This window comes from Neofelis nebulosa, chromosome 1, assembly GCF_028018385.1.
Source record: "Neofelis nebulosa isolate mNeoNeb1 chromosome 1, mNeoNeb1.pri, whole genome shotgun sequence".
NCBI classification, from domain to species: Eukaryota; Metazoa; Chordata; class Mammalia; order Carnivora; family Felidae; genus Neofelis; species Neofelis nebulosa.
Genome location: NC_080782.1, coordinates 93,486,699 through 93,500,262, shown reverse-complemented (window position 1 = coordinate 93,500,262; position 13,564 = coordinate 93,486,699). Strand labels below are relative to the sequence as shown.

The following is a 13,564-nucleotide window of genomic DNA, read 5'->3' as shown; positions in this document are numbered from 1 at the left end:
ATGTAACCCAATATGCACCTTAAAGTGCCTAAAAACGGCCTTAGAGTACATTTAGTTTTTCTTATCAAATTCAGATAATATAAGATAATAAGTTTTAAAAAGCATCATGAATTATAGAATCAGGGCTTTGTTTTGCCTTTTTTTCTCTTTTTGTATAGTTGACACACAATGTTACATTAGTTTCAGGTGTACAACACAGTGATTTGACAAGTTTATACCTTACGCTGTGTTCACCACAAGTGCAGCTACTATCTGCCCTATTACATCGCTATTATAATATCATTGACTGTGTTTCTTATGCTGTGCTTTTTATTCTTGTGACTTAACAGATATATCATTTGCAAATATCTTCTTCCATTCTGTAGGTTTTTTTGTTTTATTGATAGTTTCTTTTCAAATGCAAAAGATTTTTTTTATTTTTTAATTTAATCCAAATAGTCCATTTTTGCTTATGTTTCCCTTGCCTTAGAAGTATCCAGAAAAATGTTGCTGTGGCCAGTGGCAGAGAAATTACTGCCTACATTCTCCTTTAGGATTTTTGTGGTTTCAGATCTCACATCTAGGTCTTTAATCTAATGTAAACTTATTTTTATATATAGTGTTAAAAGTTGTCCAGTTTCATTCTTTTACATGTAGCTCTCCTGTTCTCCCAGAACCATGTATTTTAGGGTATTTTTTATACCACAGGTAACTGTTTGGTCTTACTTCTCCAAACCTAATTTTACATATTAAAACAAAAACCTTTACAGAATTACCTATAGCCATTTTGTCAGTGATTAACTGTAAGGTTTAGGATCCTTCTGAAGTATTTTATTAACTCAGTATAAACATTATCTTAGTTATTTGACTATTTGGCAGAGAATTTTTTTTTTTTTAATCCTTAGTAAAAGTATTGCTTTAATCACATTTGGTTTGAAGTCTAGTTGGGACTTGTGTAGCATTGCAGATCTTTTTGAAAATCTTTGCACAGTTTTCAAGGGAAGCCTCTGAAATTTAGCCTCATATTTGCCTCTTTACAGAACCACTATGAGATCGCTAAATTATATCACAAAGGCATTAATCTTATTACACAGGGGTTTAAAGAAGTGCAAATAAAATAGACTACTTTTTCTTAATGTATCAAAATTATTTTAAAATTTTCAAAGATTAAACAGATACTGGCAAAATAAAATGGAAAAGTACATCATGTCATGTAACCTCAGTCAAGTCCTTCCTGCTAAAAAAGAAAAGGTCTGTGACTTAAAAGTCACAAAGAAAGTGTCTGTCACCTAAAAGAGAAGGTCTTTAGGTGACATAAGATGATTCTTATCTACCTAGTTTACCATATAATTATGCAGCTCTTCACTTTTGCCACATTTTATTTTTTATTTTGACGTAAAGAAAGCACGCGTGCAAGCAGGAGAGAGGTAGAGAGACAGAGAGAGAGAGAGAGACAGCCACCCAAGGGCCCCAACTTTTGCCACTTTAATCCTATTCTGATTTTGACTTGCTAGTTAAACTAGTGATCTTGTCCTCCTTCTAACCAAGTTACCCGGAGTCTGGTAATACATTATTTAAAACAGGGGCACCTGGCTTGCTCAGTTGGTTAAGCATGCAACTCATGCTTTCAGCTCAGGTCATGATCTTATGGTTCATGAGATAGAGCCCTACATGGGGCTGTGCACTGGCCGCGTGGAGCCTGCTTGGGATTCTCTCGTGCTCTCTGCCCCTTCCCTGCTCTTGCTTTCTCTCTGTCTGAAAATTTAAAAAAAAATTTTTTAAAAAAATACATTATTTAAAACAAAACAAAACTGAAAGATTTCATATATCATTTCTCTAAAATGGGTTTGTTTCATTTTGTATCCAAAGTTTTCATTCATATTACCTCAATGAAATCCTAATAAGCTCTGTAAAAAATCTAGGTTTTATTAAAAGTTGACCAAAATTTTAAAAAATGAAAATTTTAAAAACCTTTCAATCTCTATGAATAAAATGTTAAAAATTGCCTTACATTGACAGCAACCATACCTGTCTCATGTACAACAATGAAAGCTTTATGTTCAGTCCAAACATTTCATGACACAGGTCACAGGCAGAGGCCACTTTACAAAGCTGTTGAAAGCTTAAAAATTGTAGTTTTGTTTTCAGAAAACTCATTAACCATTAGAACTGCTTTCCAGTGTTTGTTATTTTTAACTACCAAATGATATAAATTGAAAGCTAATGCTGCTGTTTCATAAACTGCTTTTCCTCACTGATATTTTCCTTTTCTTTCTTTTTTTTTAAATTTTTTTAACGTTTATTTATTTTTGAGACAGAGAGAGGCAGAGCATGAACAGGGGAGGGTCAGAGAGAGAGAGACACACACAGAATCTGAAACAGGCTCCAGGCTCTGAGCTGTCAGCACAGAGCCCGACGCGGGGCTTGAACTCACGAACTGCGAGATCATGACCTGAGCCGAAGTCGGACGCTTAACCGACTGACCCACCCAGGCGCCCCAATATTTTCCTTTTCTTAATGTTAACTAGACTAGTTGCAGCTCACATAGCTAAACAGTAGTATAGTATTTTACATGGATTCAAAATAATTTTTAAGAAGTTATTTGTTAACTTCGTTAGTGTTTAAGCATTTATATCAGTTAATCAACTAATATTCATTGAGGGATTACTGTGTGTTTAGAACCCAGCTAGTCTGTCTTATAACAACAGTGAATAAGATAAACAACCCCTGCCTTCATAGAGCTTACAAATATTAGATAAATTATTATAGCATGATGAAATCTAAGAGTGTTGTGGCACCATACAAAGGACTGTCCAGAAGGTGATGGTATAACTTCAGTTTAGAAATGCTGTTTGAGTTGACCCTTACAGATGCTTAAAACTTAATTTTTATTTAAAAAAAATTTTTAACGTTTTCTTTTTTAATATGAAATTTATTGTAAAATTGGTTTCCATGCAACACCCAGTGCTCATCCCAACAGGTGTGCCTGCTTCAATACCCATCACCCACTCTCCCCTCCTTCCCACCCCCCATCAACCCTCAGTTTGTTCTCAGTTTTTAAGAGTCTCTTATGGTTTGGCTCCCTCCCTCTCTCTTTTTTTTTTCTTTCTTCCCCTCCCCCATGGTCTTTTGTTAAGTATCTCATGATCCACATAATAATGAAAACATACGGTATCTGTCTTTCTCTGTATGACTTATTTCACTTAGCATAACACTCTCCGGTTCCATCCACTTTGCTACAAAAACCATATTTCATTCTTTCTCGTTGCCACATAGTATTCGATTGTGTATATAAACCACAATTTCTCTATCCATTCATCAGTTGATGGACAGTTAGGCTCTTTCCATAATTTGGCTATTGTTGAGAGTGCTGCTGTAAACATTGGGGTACAAGTGCCCCTATGCATCAGCACTCCTGTATCCCTTGGGTAAATTTCTAGCAGTGCTATTGCTGGGTCATAGGGTAGATCTATTTTTAATTTTTTGAAGAACCTGCACACTGTTTTCCAGAGCGGCTGCACCAGTTTGCATTCCCACCAACAGTGCAAGAGGGTTCCCATTTCTCCGCATCCTCTCCAGAATCTATCGTCTCCTGATTTGTTCATTTTAGTCACTCTGACTGGAGTGACGTGGTATCTGAGTTTGGTTTTGATTTATATTTCCCTGATGAGGAGCGACGTTGAACATCTTTTCACGCCCCCGTTGGCCATCTGCATGTCTTCTTTAGAGAAGTGTCTATTCATGTTTTCTGCCCATTTCTTCACTGGATTATTTGTTTTTTTTGGGTGTGGAGTTTGGTGAGCTCTGTATAGATTTTGGATACTAGCCCTTTGTCCAATATGTCATTTGCAAATATCTTTTCCCATTCTGTTGGTTGCCTTTTAGTTTTATTGATTATTTCCTTTGCAGTGCAGAAGCTTTTTTTTTTCTTCATGAGGTCCCAATAGTTCATTTTTGCTTTTAATTCCCTTGCCTTTGGGGATGTGTCAAGTAAGAAATTGCTGCAGCTGAGGTCAGAGAGGTGTTTTCCAGTTTTCTCCTCTAGGGTTTTGATGGTTTCCTATCTCACATTCAGGTCCTTTATCCATTTTGAGTTTATTTTTGTGAATGGTGTAAGAAAGTGGTCTAGTTTCATCCTTCTGCATGTTGCTGTCCAGTTCTCCCAGCACCATTTGTTGAAGAGACGGTCTTTCTTCCATTGGATATTCTTTCCTGCTTTGTCAAAGATTAGTTGGCCATACTTTTGTGGGTCCAATTCTGGAGTCTCTATTCTATTCCATTGGTGTATGTGTCTGTTTTTGTGCCAATACCATGCTGTCTTGATGATGACAGCTTTGTAGTAGAGGCTAAAGTCTGGGATTGTGATGCCTTCCGCTTTGATTTTCTCCTTCAATATTACTTTGGTTATTTGGGGTCTTTTGTGGTTCCACACAAATTTTAGGATTGCTTGTTTTAGCTTCAAGAAGAAGGCTGGTGCAATTTTGATTGGGATTGCATTGAAGGTGTAGATTGCTTTGGGTAGTATTGACATTTTAACAATATTTATTCCTCCAATCCATGAGCACGGAATGTTTTTCCATTTGTTTATATTTTCAGTTTCCTTCATAAGCTTTCTATAGTTTTCAGCATACCAATCTTTTACATCTTTGGTTAGGTTTATTCCTAGGTATTTTATGATTCTTGGTGCAATTGTGAATGGGATCAGTTTCTTTATTTGTCTTTCTGTTGCTTCATTATTAGTATATAAGAATGCAACTGATTTCTGTACGTTAATTTTGTATCCTGCAACTTTGCTGAATTCATGTATCAGTTCTGGCAGACTTTTGGTGCAGTCTATTGGGTTTTCCATGTATAATATAATATCTGCAAAAAGTGAAAGCTTGACTTCATCTTTGCCAATTTTGATGCCTTTGATTTCCTTTTGTTGTCTGAATGCTGATGCTAGAACTTCCAACACTATGTTAAACAACAGCAGTGAGAGTGGACATCCCTGTCATGTTCCTGATCACAGGAGGAAATCTCTCAGTTTTTCCCCATTGAGGATGATATTAGCTGTGGGCTTTTCATAAATGGCTTTTATGATGTTTAAGTATGTTCCTTCTATCCTGACTTTCTCGAGGGTTTTTATTAAGAAAGGATGCTGAATTTTGTCAAATGCTTTTTCTGTATCGATTGACAGGATCATATGGTTCTTTTTTTTCTTTTATTAATGTGATGTATCACGTTGATTGATCTGCGAATGTTGAACCAACCCTGCATCCCAGGAATGAATCCCACTTGATCATGAAGAATAATTCTTTTTAGGGGCGCCTGGGTGGCGCAGTCGGTTAAGCATCCGACTTCAGCCAGGTCACGATCTCGCGGTCCGTGAGTTCGAGCCCCGCGTCAGGCTCTGGGCTGATGGCTCGGAGCCTGGAGCCTGTTTCCGATTCTGTGTCTCCCTCTCTCTCTGCCCCTCCCCCGTTCATGCTCTGTCTTTCTCTGTCCCCAAAATAAATAAAAAACGTTGAAAAAAAAATTTTTAAAGAATAATTCTTTTTATATGCTGTTGAATTCGATTTGCTAGTATCTTATTGAGAATTTTTGCATCCGTATTCATCAGGGATATTGGCCTGTACTTCTCTTATTCTGCTGGGTCTCTGGTTTAGGAATCAAAGTAATGCTGGCTTCATATAATGAGTCTGGAAGTTTTCCTTCCCTTTCTATTTTTTGGAAAAGCTTGAGAAGGATTGGTATTATCTCTGCTTTAAATTAACGTTTATTTATTTTTGAGGGAGAGAGGGTGAGAGAGCCAGCTCAAGTGCGGGAAGGGCAGAGAAAGAGTGAGGCCCAGAATCAGAAGCAGGCCTCAGGCTCTGAGCTGTCAGCACCGAGACTGATGTGGGGCTCAAACCCATGAACCGGGAGGTCATGACCTTAGCCGAAGTTGGACTCAACCAGCTGAGCCACCCAGGCACCCCAAAACTTAATTTTAAAACCCAATCTTTTCTTGTCAGTTTACTCAAAGTGAGCTAGCCTTTTAAATTTTCTCTTTTGGGAAGTCTACCTCAGAGCCATCTGGTACTGATGATTATGCTTTCAAAAGAAATATTCATATAAGAAGAAAAGTAATGTGAGAAATTAAGTCATAATTAGTGCTTAATAATGAAAAAGAAAAATCTTCACAGATTAATTTGGAAAAAATAGTAAAAGGTTGGAAAGCTGCACCTTAGAACTTTTAAAGTAGTTCCTTTATAATTGCTTATGTGACTTATGGTTTTCTTGCAAATAGTAGTGTTCTTCCTCTCTACCTAACTGTAATCTTTTTGAATACCTGGTAGTGGTATCTTCTGGATAGTCCTTGACACATAGAAAACACTTAATAAATATGTGTTGAATAAAGTAAAGGAATGACTGAATCTTTAAGATTTAAAGAAATGAGTTCATTCAGTTTTTTAAACAATCACATTGTTTTGTAGGTGCAGAACAATACTTAATATATTCAAATTATCTTTTTTTTTTTTTTTTTTTTTTTTGCTGTGAATACTTCTGGAGTCTGTACTTTATCTTTAGTAGCCCACCCTGCCTCTGACATTGAGAGTATTGGATTTCCAAAGATGACCTCTTCCATTACCCCAATGTCAGTAGGTATTTGTCATTAAGTCTCACTTCCAGCTGTGCCGGCTAAAAGAGGAGGCTGGTTTTTGGAAAAGTATTTATATGTGGACACACACACAGACACACACACACTCTTTTAAGTGTTTAGTGTGATGTTAATTACCAGTTTACTTGGTGATTATTGATTAATAAGTTAAACCATTGACCTTTTGTGTAAGGTGGTCATCATTTATTCAGATTAGATTGTGAAAACTGGGTAGCAACTGATTACAGATTTGAAAAAGGGCTCTTTGATGAATGGTGAGGGAAAATAATGTTTGCTTCTTTGGTCAGATTAGAAATTTACTACCTCAAGATAGGCCACTTTAAGATACTGGTCATTGAAGAATGGTGTGACCTACCTTATCTCAGCTTCTTTTTTACTTATCTTTATACCTGTCAGTAAGAGAAACTACAGAAACATGAAGTAGCCCAAGTCACTGGTTGGTTTTTTTCCCTAGTGAAAGAAATAGTGTTTTTTGAAGTTTCAGATTTACATAGGGTAGTATCTTAAGGTTTGGATTTTGGGGTTTCCTCTCAATATTTTATGTGTTTTGAAATACAACAAAATGACTTATTGAATGTAAACACAATAAATATTTGTGAAATGAGTAAATGAATAAAATAGTGAAAGCAGCCACAGCAGACTGGCTACCGTATATTTATAACAGATAATAGTTCTATGACAATTGGGTAATTTTGAATTTGGAAAACCATAAATTCATCTTACTTTGGTTTTTTTTTCTTTTATGTCTCTCTTAAGCTATGGATGATAGCCTGAAAGTTCCTCAGAGTCATCTAAATTAATCTCAACTTGATCTTTTATGAGGACATACAAATTTTGTTAAAAATATTTAAATACTGGTATTTATAAACTAAATAAAAATTTATAAAAATTTATAAAACATCTTATCTCATTTAATCATGTCAGAAATCATGTTTAAAATATGCTTGTCATCTTAGGAATTTAAATTCCGTAATATGGTCAAAGTAAATGCAGCAGTAGAGACCCAGACCCAGATCTTCTGATTCTACTTTTCCCTACACCTCATCTAGAGGGCCGTAAATGAGTAAGTTTTGATTTAAAAATAAAATATACAGGGTTCAAGTCTTCACATTTCTCATTATAACAGTATTTTTTTTTTTTTTTTTACTTCTTAAAATTTACATCCAAATTAGCATACAGTGAAACAATGATTTCAGGATCATTATAACACTAGTGGGTGATACATTAAGGATATAGCAAAGTGTAAGGCATGGCCATTGGCTGGAGGGTGTTCATGATCTAACTGAAGAAACAAGAGGTATCCACAAAAAGAGTAACAGTATATGACAGTGTGTGTGTAGTGAAGTGTGTGTGAAACTTAACAGAGAAAGGAGAGATTGCTGTGGATTGGAGCTACTAGCCTGACCGAAGTGACCGAAATGGGCTGTGCTGGAAGGGAGTACACAGTTGAGCAGGTAGTTTACCAGGTAAATTTATGAGATTTATGCAGATGGCTGGCAGTTTAGCCAGCAGTGTCCTTTCGTCTGGACATTGAGACATGGAGAGTACCCAGGGAAGCCAACACTGCCTCTCATGTCTGAACTACTCCTGCCAAACTCCTGCAGTTCTTCTGTCAGATGAGAAGAAGTGTGGCTTTCTCTGGAGCCACCTTTCACAATAACAAGGCTTGTGTAAAGATTCTCCATTTTCTGGATTCAGTGAACCTAAGGGGAACTTGAAATTCATCCCACAGCTCTGCCCATCAGTGTTTCAGCTGTAGTAAGTTCATTGGCAATAGTTCTTTTTTTTCTTTTCTTTTGTTTTCTCTTTGAAACAAAATCCTGGAAATGGTGAAAGACAAATTGTCATGATAGAGGCTGATGATAATAGTAGAAACTGAGAATTCTGGAGGTGAAATCTCAGGGGGAAAAAAACATTCAATATTAAATTCATACTTCTCTGCCTAGATTTGAAAGGTAGCAAATTTATTTAGCATATTTATTTAGGATCTCCTTTTTCCCTCCCCTCCTTCCTTGCTGTCCATACTTATCCAGTCATTTTCTGCATCTTTCATGGACACTACTCCAACTAGACCACATTTCTTCTCGTTATCTTTGAACATTTGCCATTTTTGTCCATCTCTCTTCAAGTTATTTTTCATATGTAAAATAAGTGTATACAATCTGGTAAAGTTAGTAAGAATTGATTTTTTCCTTAAAAATGGAATGCATGGGGCACCTGGGTGGCTCAGTTGGTTAAGCGGCCGACTTCGGCTCAGGTCATGATCTTGCGGTCTGTGAGTTCAAGCCCCGCATCGGGCTCTGTGCTGACAGCTCAGAGCCTGGAGCCTGTTTCAGATTCTGTGTCTCCCTCTCTCTGACCCTTCCCCGTTCATGCTCTGTCTCTCTCTGTCTCAAAAATAAATAAACGTTAAAAAAAAAAAATTGAAAAAAAATGGAATGCAGTACTTGAAAGTGAAAACTTCAGTTGTTGCCCTTAAAAATATGTAAGGTTATGAATAATACAGATTTGGAAGTCCCATATTTGACTTCATTTGTGTGTGTGTGTGTGTGTGTGTGTGTGTGTGTGTGTGTGTATACCAGGGGCGCCTTGGGTGGCTCAGTCAGTTAAGCATCCAACTTCTGCTCAGATTATGATATTGTAGTCTCTGGGTTCAAGCCCCGCATCAGGCTCTGTGCCAGCTCAGAGCCTGGAGCCTGCTTCAGATTGTGTCTCCCTCTGTCTCTGCCCCTCCCCCACTTGCACTCTGTCTCTCTCTCTCTCTCCTTAAAAAATAAATAAACATTAAAAAAAATTCAACACTTAGGTACCAGGTGTGGAACTTGTGCCTTTTCTTTCTGGTTTCTGGCATTGATGAAGAGGAAAGAATAGAATGGAACCTTTTCCCTTTCATTAAAGACTATGTAAACATTACCAGAACTTTATTTTATTTTACTATTTTTTATTTTATTTATTTCTTATTTATTTTTTTATATGTGAGAGAGACAGAGAGACAGAGCACAAGCAGGGGAGAGGCAGAGAGATGGAGACAGAATCTGAAGCAGGCTCCAGGCTCTGAGCAGTCAGCACAGAGCCCGACGCGAGGCTTGAACCCATCAACCGTGAAATCATGACCTGAGACAAAGTCAGACACTTAACCGACCGAGCCACCCAGGTGCCCCAACCAAAACTTTATTTTAAAGGAATATATGAATTAAGAAAATCTATTATAATACAGTTTTCTATTACATGTGTAGAATAAACTGAAGGAAAACTGTTTCCCATAGTAAAAAAACAAAACCAAAAAAGATATATTCCGTTTAAATAGTAATTAACTTACATGCTAGCCCTTTTCCCTCATGACCACATTATAGATAGCCTACCCTGTAATTTTCAAGAAAAAGGAATAAAAACGGTGCGGTGAACTGACCAGAAACACTTGGTTATACACAACTTTTAGGTTCTTTGTGGTAAATAATGAAAGATATTAAGAAGATTGAAGTATGAGGATAATAGTAAATTATCAGATTAAGTTCCCCCCAACACACATAAAATTCTCAATATTTACTAACAAATAAGCACAAAATAATTTGTGAACTGGTTATATAAACTTCAAGAAATTCCAGCTGTCTGTCTTTTTAGGGGTCTCAGTCACATTCTCATATAAGAAGATTACTTTTGGCAAATACAGTGATTCCTGAGGCAAGAGTGATGATTCTTTCTGATATCAGGTGACCACAATTGTCCAGAGTTCACAAGTGGACCCAGAACCACTTAAAAATTTAGCAGAGAGTATCATCTCCAAGGTTAAACAGACCTCAGTGGATTATACTCTCTTCATAAAGTAGTGGAGAGTACCTCTAAAATATTTTAGTCAATTTGTGTATCTGGAATACATCTAATTTCACTCATGAGAGCCTATATGCAATATTCCTCTTGCTTGTTTTGGTGCCTTGTGTTCACCAAGTGATACACATTTTTGTCATTCGGTATGTTAATTAATAAACTATTATTCATTTATATACAAATAACAAAAGTGCCTCTAGTAGCTCCCTCAAGTGTATGGGCTTTGAATCCCAACAATCTGCTCCTGAGCTGTGCATCTTTCAGTAGATGCTAGCAGCACCAGGGCTATAGCTCACCCTAACAACCCACATTTAATACGCATTGTATTTTAAAGTAAATCCTAAAGCTTATAACATAGTGTAACCATATTGCATGTAAAACATCCTCTTTGGTGCCAATGTGTTAAGTCATTATTGGCAGTTTTGATTTAAATATCAGAACTTCTTGGTAATTTTTTTTTAAATTTTACCTTAACATTTTAATTTAAACAAATTTAATATTATTACCTTCTGGATGTCCAACATGTCATTAAATGCAATCTTTTTTCATTTTTCAAGTCTATCAACAATTGAAATAACTCTGACACTCTTACTAGATTTGTTCATAGACAAGTCTGTACTTTGTTTATTGCTTATGTGACTTGAGTAAATCCTAGGTGAGAGCAAACTGGGAAGAAATCAGGAAACCAGGTATCTTCCATAGTCCTCTCATAGCCTAATGAATCAAGGAAGTTATTCAGCTTGTGTTCAGAGAAACTCCCTTCGTTGTCTATTCTTCTCTAACTCATTTGTAGGGATTAGTAAAATAAAGTATAAGAAACCTAGTGGAAATTCTGTGCCGTAATAACTTACACAGCTTCAGATTGTTATTCAGTTAATATTTATCAAGGAATACTTTATCCATTAGGGAGGAATATGTTTTAGTTCTTATGTGATAAAATATCACCTCAAAGGCTGTGTGAGGTCAAGTTACTTAAGCTCTCTAAAGCTGTGGTTTCTTTATAAGTAAGATGAAGGTAACAGTATTAAGTTCTAGCGAAGTGTCTACCGATACGTTCTGAAAAATAGTAGGCATTTTAAGAACACAAATAAAAACAAAACACTTTCAAGAGAGTGGTCAACAACGTTCAAGTAATTTCAGGCCACTCAGAGAAGCATGGGGTACACCAAGTGAGAACTCAAAATACAGATTTTTCTTCTAGAATGTGATACATGTGTGCCTGATAAACCACTCATTCTGCAGAATTGTGTACTGAAAATGAGCTTATGGGGGAAATTAATTTTAGGCATACCACTCAAAACCTATGCAGCTTTACATTGTTGTTGTTAGTTCTTTGGTTACAAACCTAATGAAAATATTAACTCCACTAACTCTCTGCCAACATTTTCACCTAACATCACAGTCAACTAACCATTTGCATCACATTTCCCCTCACATCAAGGAGATGGCAGTTACTGAGTGCATTTGATTCCAGTACTTTTCATCAAAATTGAACATCTGATTCAAGCTACAGGGAGAAACATGTTCACAGCTTCTTTCTTGAACAGAAAGCTTAACTGTTGTAAAGTGTAGGGTTCTTGAATCCACTAAACTAGCCCCTATGTATACTAAAGGAATTGACCTGTACAGGATTTTTAGCCGCTCATTTGCACTTTTTTAGGACTTTACACGTTGTTAAGACTTTCTCTTTAATTGGGATGAAAACTTGCTTCTGATCACTATAAAATGTCAACATGCTAGAAGAAAATCCTATGAAGCAGCAAGATGCCCAAAGTCTAAATTACATTGATATTGTTCATTATTTACCAATGGCAAAGGGGCTCTTTTATATAAATATGTATTAGAATGGAGTATACTATATTAGATGAAAGAATTCTGAACTTCCCTAAAGCTCTTTGGAACTAAGTTGTTTATAGAGAATAAGGAATATAAATCAAACATGTTTCTTTTCTTGCTTCTGTTTCAGGTGTATAAGTACTTTTAGGGGTAGTTTAATGGGTTAGCTTCAGTAGAGACATTTGTTTGAGTTTTCTTACATTTCTCTTGTGCTTATCCCCCACGGTTGGCTGAAGAGTATGAAATTATCTCTGGATCACTAGCAAAAGTCCCCATTCCTGTTCATAATTACTGTTTACTATCAATTTGATTTATCCTATTCCTATAGCAGTGTTTTCCCCCCAGATGCCTTTTAGAGGTGCCTCTAAGGCACTTCTATCTAATTCTAGCACTGAGAGATCAAACTGCCTATCATGTATTTGGGAAGGTTGTTGTGCAAGATAGGCAGAGACCGTTTTGATCAAGTTATTCCAAGTATACAGTAAACTTTATGTTTTATATTAAAGTATTACAATCTAGCTGGTTCGCTTTACCAAATCTTCATGAATTAAAACAAAAAAAGGAGTTGTGCCATATTTTAATTGTGCCACTTCATATCAGTGCTAAAGCAGCAAGTTCTTACAAATAATATATAATAATTTCATTGGGTCACATTTTCATATCATTTTATTTTAGCTACTTCTAGAGATGATTCCATCATTTCAAGTCCTGATGTCACTGATATTGCACCAAGTAGAAAGAGGAGGCAGCGGATGCAAAAAAATCTTGGAACAGAACCTAAAATGGCTTCTCAAGTGACTCAGCCTCAAGAAAAGGAAAAGTAAGTAATTTTATTTATTTATTCATTGCCACATGATGAGATATTATTTTAAAAATCTAATACCTGTTCTCAAGAATTTTATTTACTTAAAAATCTGAATTTACTTAAGGCTGTTTTTAAACAACAAAAATTGTGATTTTGGAAATTGTAAAATGTTCAAATCAATGTCTTTTCTCTGGTATTTGGTTAATTCCTATTAATATTGAAAGCAGAAGTGCTAAAAATATAATCAAAATGTTTTTTCTTGTGGTTTTTATAGATTAATTAGAAATGGCATGTAGACACTAAAAATATTAGAATCCAGCTTGTGTTCAGTAGTGTTTCAATCTGATTTACTGCTTTAAGCAGACTCATATAGCATTTGAATTAGCTACCTGATTTGGTTATGCTTGGAGTTTTTTCAAATGAAATGTCTCTTCCTAGTCATCTCTATCTCTCTATTAAAATTTTGATTACATGCT

General features: G+C 36.0%; 1 protein-coding gene across 9 annotated transcripts in view; it reads left to right on the top strand.

The window, feature by feature from the left end:
- XRCC4 (X-ray repair cross complementing 4) overlaps positions 1-13,564 on the top strand; it is a 315,887-nt gene that overhangs the window by 123,365 nt on the left and 178,958 nt on the right. For all 9 annotated transcript variants that reach the window (XR_009261112.1, XR_009261113.1, XR_009261111.1 and 6 more), the window contains one exon: positions 12,959-13,103. Coding sequence is in view for 4 of the 9 variants with exons in the window: in XM_058727965.1 (XP_058583948.1) it covers positions 12,959-13,103 (145 nt within the window). In the remaining 5 variants the exon portion in view is untranslated. The remainder of the gene's footprint in view (positions 1-12,958; positions 13,104-13,564) is intronic.